The sequence below is a fragment of the Coregonus clupeaformis genome, unplaced genomic scaffold (assembly GCF_020615455.1).
Source record: "Coregonus clupeaformis isolate EN_2021a unplaced genomic scaffold, ASM2061545v1 scaf0042, whole genome shotgun sequence".
In the NCBI taxonomy this organism is placed as follows: Eukaryota; Metazoa; Chordata; class Actinopteri; order Salmoniformes; family Salmonidae; genus Coregonus; species Coregonus clupeaformis.
Genome location: NW_025533497.1, coordinates 422,501 through 430,000, shown reverse-complemented (window position 1 = coordinate 430,000; position 7,500 = coordinate 422,501). Strand labels below are relative to the sequence as shown.

The following is a 7,500-nucleotide window of genomic DNA, read 5'->3' as shown; positions in this document are numbered from 1 at the left end:
GGAGAGGAGAGCAAAGAGGAGGAGAGGAGAGAATAGAGAAAAGAGGAGGAGAGGAGAGCAAATAGGAGGGAGGAGAGAAAAGAGGAGGAGAGGAGAGAAAAGAGGAGGAGAGAAGTGAAAAGAGGAGGAGAGGAGAGAAAAGAGGAGGAGAGAAGAGAAAATAGGAGGAGAGGAGAGAAAAGAGGAGGAGAGGAGAGAAAAGAGGAGGAGAGGAGATAGGGAGAGAAGAAGAAGGGAAAGCAAAGGAGCGAGAAGATAGAGAGGCAGAGAGAAAGAGAGAACATTAGGTCCTGTAGGACAGGCTCTCTTGTGAGTATGACACATATTTCCCTCAGATTACACAGACCCACAAAGAATTCGAAAACAAACCCAATTTTGATAAACTCCCATATCTATTGGGTGAAATACCACAGTGTGCCATCACAGCAGTAAGATTTGTGACCTGTTGCCACAAGAAAAGGGTAACCAGTGAAGAACAAACACCATTGTAAATACAACCTATTATTATTATTATTTTGGAACTTTTGTGTGTAATATTTACTGTTAATATTTGTTGTTTATTTCACATTTGCTTACTATCTACTTCACTTGCTTTGGCAATGTCGACATACGTTTCCCATGCCAATAAAGTCCATAAATTGAATTGAATTGAGAGAGTGAGAGAGAGAGAGAGAGAGAGAGAGAGAGAGAGAGAGAGAGAGAGAGAGAGAGAGAGAGAGAGAGAGCAGCAGCTGTTCCCTTTGGCATCTCTCTTGTGTGTTTGTGACAAACACAGCCCCTAGCCCCTCTCACCTCTCGGTGTCAGAATAGTCCCTCTCTCTCAGGGGGCTGTGTGCTCTGAGATGTATACCTGACTAGTGCTGCTGCTACCACACGATAAACAACCCTTCAACACAAATATAACAACCACTGACTGCCACTGGTTACACAGCAATACATCTGAATACTCTCAACCCCTCTCTATGGTCTAGGATGACTCTGAAGGTCAAAGAGCACCAGAAGGACTAGATGTGTGTGTGCGTGTGTTTGTGTGTGTGTGTGAGTGTGTGCGTGTGTGTGCGTGTGTGTGTGTACGTGTGCGTGCATGTGCACGAGCTTGAGTGTGTGCACGCATGTGTGTAATGTGTGTGTGGGGTGTGGGCGCAGGCCAGGCAGGTTGGTAAAAGCACAGTAATTGTCTTTGACCCACTGTGATTGCATGTGGGAGAGCTAAGATGAACACTAATAGTAGACACCCCTTGGCCTTTCCCTACTACCGTCATGCTATTAACATTGTAGTGAGCAATAGGAGGTGTCCCAAATGGCACTGTATTTCCTATGGGCCCTGGTCAAAAGTAGTGCACTACAGTGCTGATTTTGTACGTTTGCCCACTGACAAAGACATGATCAGTCTATAATTTTAATGGTAGGTTTATTTGAACAGTGAGAGACAGAATAACAACAAAACAAATTCAGAAAAACGCATGTCAAAAATGTTATAAATTGATTTGCATTTTAATGAGGGAAATAAGTATTTGACCACTCTGCAAAACATGACTTAGTACTTGGTGGCAAAACCCTTTTTGGCAATCACAGAGGTCAGACGTTTCTTGTAGTTGGCCACCAGGTTTGCACACATCTCAGGAGGGATTTTGTCCCACTCCTCTTTGCAGATCTTCTCCAAGTCATTAAGGTTTTGAGGCTGACGTTTGGCAACTCGAACCTTCAGCTCCCTCCACAGATTTTCTATGGGATTAAGGTCTGGAGACTGGCTAGGCCACTCCAGGACCTTAATGCGCTTCTTCTTGAGCCACTCCTTTGTTGCTTTGGCCGTGTTTTTTGGGTCATTGTCATGCTGGAATACCCATCCACGACCCATTTTCAATGCCCTGGCTGAGGGAAGGAGGTTCTCACCCAAGATTTGACGGTACATGGCCCCGTCCATCGTCCCTTTGATGCGGTGAAGTTGTCCTGTCCCCTTAGCAGAAAAACACCCCCAAAGCATAATGTTTCCACCTCCATGTTTGACGGTGGGGATGGTGTTCTTGGGGTCATAGGCAGCATTCCTCCTCCTCCAAACACGGTGAGTTGAGTTGATGCCAAAGAGCTCCATTTTGGTCTCATCTGACCACAACACTTTCACCCAGTTCTCCTCTGAATCATTCAGATGTTCATTGGCAAACTTCAGACGGGCCTGTATATGTGCTTTCTTGAGCAGGGGGACCTTGCGGGCGCTGCAGGATTTCAGTCCTTCACAGCGTAGTGTGTTACCAATTGTTTTCTTGGTGACTATGGTCCCAGCTGCCTTGAGATCATTGACAAGATCCTCCCGTGTAGTTCTGGGCTGATTCCTCACCGTTCTCATGATCATTGCAACTCCACGAGGTGAGATCTTGCATGGATTCCCAGTGCTCCTAATCTCAGCTCGTTACCTGTATAAACGACACCTGGGAGCCAGAAATCTTTCTGATTGAGAGGGTGTCAAATACTTATTTCCCTCATTAAAATGCAAATCAATTTATAACATTTTTGACATGCGTTTTTCTGGATTTTTTTGTTGTTATTCTGTCTCTCACTGTTCAAATAAACCTACCATTAAAATAATAGACTGATCATTTATTTGTCAGTGTGCAAACGTACAAAATCAGCTGGGGATCAAATACTTTTTCCCCTCACTGTAGGGAATAGGGTGCCATTTGGGACGATAGAGGGGCTGAATATTATGTGTGAGAGTGCAAGGTAGGGTCAGTGTTTTTGATTTGTTTGACACCACGCTGCTGATGGGAGAGATGGAGTGTGTTTGGGCTGGGCCTTTTGCCAGGTTTAGACCAATATAATAACGATGTGTGTGTGTGTGTGTGTTTTGGTTCTGCTGTTTTAGCTTTTTTATGGGGTGGATGGATTGAGGCACAGAGAGTGGAGTGGCAGCTGCTCTGCTGGTGTCCATTACACAGAGTGCTGCAATTTCACTTCAGAGATGCCTCGCTATGATGTGTGTGTGTGTATTCATCTTGCATCTAATGATAAACAACCCCACTGTGAACAGACAGGGTATTTTAACCACTAGTAAATGGTAAACAACCCCACTGTGAACAGACAAGGGTATTTTAACCACTAGTAAATGGTAAACAACCCCACTGTGAACAGACAAGGGTATTTTAACCACTAGTAAATGGTAAACAACCCCACTGTGAACAGACAGGGTATTTTAACCACTAGTAAATGGTAAACAACCCCACTGTGAACAGACAGGGTATTTTAACCACTAGTAAATGGTAAACAACCCCACTGTGAACAGACAGGGTATTTTAACCACTAGTAAATGGTAAACAACCCCACTGTGAACAGACAAGGGTATTTTAACCACTAGTAAATGGTAAACAACCCCACTGTGAACAGACAGGGTATTTTAACCACTAGTAAATGGTAAACAACCCCACTGTGAACAGACAGGGTATTTTAACCACTAGTAAATGGTAAACAACCCCACTGTGAACAGACAGGGTATTTTAACCACTAGTAAATGGTAAACAACCCCACTATGAACAGACAAGGGTATTTTAACCACTAGTAAATGGTAAACAACCCCACTGTGAACAGACAGGGTATTTTAACCACTAGTAAATGGTAAACAACCCCACTGTGAACAGACAGGGTATTTTAACCACTAGTAAATGGTAAACAACCCCACTGTGAACAGACAGGGTATTTTAACCACTAGTAAATGGTAAACAACCCCACTGTGAACAGACAGGGTATTTTAACCACTAGTAAATGGTAAACAACCCCACTGTGAACAGACAGGGTATTTTAACAACTAGTAAATGGTAAACAACCCCACTGTGAACAGACAGGGTATTTTAACCACTAGTAAATGGTAAACAACCCCCCTGTGAACAGACAGGGTATTTTAACAACTAGTAAATGGTAAACAACCCCACTGTGAACAGACAGGGTATTTTAACCACTAGTAAATGGTAAACAACCCCGATGTGAACAGGAAAAGGAAAATGGGGGTGATTATGATGTCAGGATATGTGTGTGTGTTGGGGTGTGGGGGTTCAGGTGACTTACCTGTGTCTCTGACATGGCGTATAGGAAGTGGTGGTCGGGGGAGAAGGCCATGTCCCGTTGGATTGGCCCTCGCTCCACTGCCTGGATCACCTCGTACTGCAATGCACCGTGGGAAGGCCCGTCTACCCTGATCTGGAAACGGAGAGAAGGAGGGAAAGGATGAGAGGAGAGGGGGTTAGGATATTTTTAGGCAGCTGTAGGGGGAGATGTGTATACTAGATGTGTGTGCTCAGCTGGAAGCAGAAAGTGGCCTCACCCAGACAGGAGGCTCTAGGTCGTATCCTAACATCTGCTCTACTATCTCACACACAGACACACACAGACACACACACACACACAAACACACAGACACACACACAGACACACACACACACACACGCACACACACACACACACAGACACACACACAGACACACACACACACACACACACAGACACACACACAAACACACACACACAGACACACACACACACACAGACACACACACACACACACACACACACACACACACACACACACACACACAGGGGGCACGTTCCAACACAACACCTAAAAGCAGCTTTCTGGCTGTCATAACCCACAAACACCCTGTTCTGACACCTGCCCACAACTTTTGGCAGCGCATACACACACACACTGTCACACACACACACACTGTCACACACACACACACACACTGTCACACACACACAGAGACACACACACACACACACACACACAGACACACACACACACACAAATTAAAAGGGCTTGTGTGAGCGTGTGGGACAGGCGTTTTGTCAGAATTGTCAGAGTTCTACAGAGAACACCTGGTTAATATGCCCATGGCACCTTTAATATATAACTTGTTTGTAAAGTTCAGATGTCATAAACGGAAGTGGAAGATAATTGGCTGAGAGAGGGAGATGGCACAACACATTCTAGGGGTCATTTCATAACACAACACATCAGAGAGTTGTTGTTGTTGTTGACAACATAAAATATCATAGAGCAGACAGGAACATAAACCATACTGTCTTAATTTCAAAAGCCACTTTAGAGAATGTCTGTGCTGTATGTTGGGGGAAATATAGTGCCAAACAAGGGAAAGTCATTCCCTGTGCTGGGTTTCCCTCTGACTCTCTGCTGCTGAGCTTTGGTTTCTATATCGAGGAGAGAGATCTTGTTTCCCAACATAAAGGCTCTTTCAAAACTGATCCAGCTCCCCTTGGTTTTAGTTTCAAAGCTTCTAAAGAGTCCATCTCTCTCTCTCTCTCTCGCTCTCTCTCTCTCTCTCTGCCTGGCGTCCTTAGTTGTGTGAATCTCAAAGGCCCAGAATACTATCAAAGCCTCCCCTTCAACACAACACACACTTTCACTGGGACCCATTGTGCTGCACGGGGGTCGAAAGAGAGACGGAAAAAATAAAAATAAATAAAAGAGAGGAATAAAGGATAAAGAGAGACTTCCACACGAGCCGGCATCCAGATTCAGCAGGTGGGGGGTCGAATTACTTCCCCTGTCTCCCCCCATCCGCGTATCCTCAGTGGTGTAGTCTATCGCCAGGTGGAGAATATGAGGGCCAGCCGGCCATGCGTGGTGCAGACAGAGACCAGGGAGAGAGAGGGCCATTGGGCCATTGTGGCTAGGAGAATCCCTAGCCACTGGGGAGTAGGAATGGGGAACGGGAAGCTCCGCCTTTATCCCCACCACTGCTAAACAAATGACCCTCTAGGGAAGAGGCAGCACGTCTGCTAGCATTAGAAAGAGATGTCCTATATTCCAGGTCTATTCCATATCCTGTTGAATTGTTCAACATCGTTGCTTTGGCAATACAATAACTTTTGTCGTGGCGGCAAAGCATTTTTAATTGTATTTAATTGAGTCCTGTCTGGGTGAGGAGCGGACAGAGAAGGGCACCAAAGGTCAAAGGGGCTCCAAGTATAAGAAGAAGATATGATCTGTGGCAGCCCAACCCAATCGATATCCATGACTCCATAATCACCATTACAACAGTTAACTCAACTGAATAGCTATCATAGCAAATATATACTGTATATATATATATATATATATATATATATATATATATATATATATATATATGGTTGGATATGATAGGGTTGTTATTGTTTTATTATCAGTATTAATATCCTTTAGTGTTTTAGACACTCAAGCTAAATCATTAATTCTCTGAAAAGCCACCCAACGGTATAATCTATTTCTATTCGGCATTAATACATTAACATAAAGTGGATTAGGTACTTGGGATCCTAACTGGATTACATGCTAATCTCTGTTATCACATTATTACTGTAGAATGAATAAGATTCACAGAGAGGCAGCCCCTCTTAATGCCCACTGAATCTGGAGGAGAGAGATGCATCTGGCCCACTCGCTACCTCACGCCTGCCTGCCTGCCTGCCTCTGCCTGTCTGTGTGTGTGTGTGTGTGTGTGTGTGTGTGTGTGTGTGTGTGTGTGTGTGCCTGCAGCCTTTCACATGGTAATCAGTATGATTTATGGGAGAGACTGAGCCACCTTTGGCTCACACTGCCCACTCTCAAAGTGTCTCAACATGTGTGTGTTGTTCTCTAGGCTGATCCTAAGGGTGTGTGAGTGTTAGCGTGTGTGTGTGTGTGTGTGTGTGTGTGTGTGTGTGTGTATGTGTATGTGTGTGTGTGTTTTTTGTGTGTGTGTGTGTATGTGTGTGTGTGTGTGTGTGTGTTTAGTGTGTGTGAATGTGTGAGTGTGTGTGTGTGTGTGTGTTTTGTGTGTGTGTGTTTGAGTATGTGTGAGTGTGTGTGTGTGTGTGTGTGTGTGTGTGTGTGTGTGTGTGTGTGTGTGTGTGTGTGTGTGTGTGTGTGTGTGTGTGTGTGTGTGTGTGTGTGTGTGTGTGTGTGTGTGTGTGTGTGTGTGTGTGTGTGTGCATGTAAGATCATTGGGGGGCCCAAAGGGACAGCATTCAGATCATAGATCCTACACTAAGCTATGCTGCTGTAGATCAGTGGCTGTGGTAGCTACTGCCTGGTTGTCTGTCTGGCTGCCTGCAGAGACAGAGTGAGAAAGCCCTATACTACATCAGTAAGAGGCCTGCAGCCGTAAACACACAGAGCCGCAAATCATATCCACCTAGTGGCCACAGGCTGCAATAACACCAGATTTCAACACCAGCAGATGAAGCTCCACACTGCTACTTTTCTGAGATGGTTTTAGAGGACAAACTAAGAGCTGCAAAAACATTTACTTTATGATCAAAACCTTTTTATTGTGATGAGTTGCTCTCAACCTTCAAAGGCTGTTCTTCTAAACTGATATTCTTTCAGCTTAAAAAAGTGCAGTTCACTGTTGTTTGAATTCCCTTCTTCATAGAAATACATTCTTATAATATCTCAACTTACTTCATGGACATCTCGTTCATGGGAAATGTTTAGGTGTTGTATGGTGCTGTTGTGAAATGTTTTCCATG

The 7,500-nt window shown here is 44.5% G+C and overlaps 1 protein-coding gene across 1 annotated transcript in view; it reads right to left on the bottom strand.

The window, feature by feature from the left end:
* Positions 1–7,500, bottom strand: part of LOC121543383 (plexin-A4) — a 392,722-nt gene that overhangs the window by 187,615 nt on the left and 197,607 nt on the right. Inside the window, exon 4 of the mRNA XM_041853207.2 lies at positions 4,054–4,185. Coding sequence (XP_041709141.1) covers positions 4,054–4,185 — 132 coding nt within the window. The remainder of the gene's footprint in view (positions 1–4,053; positions 4,186–7,500) is intronic.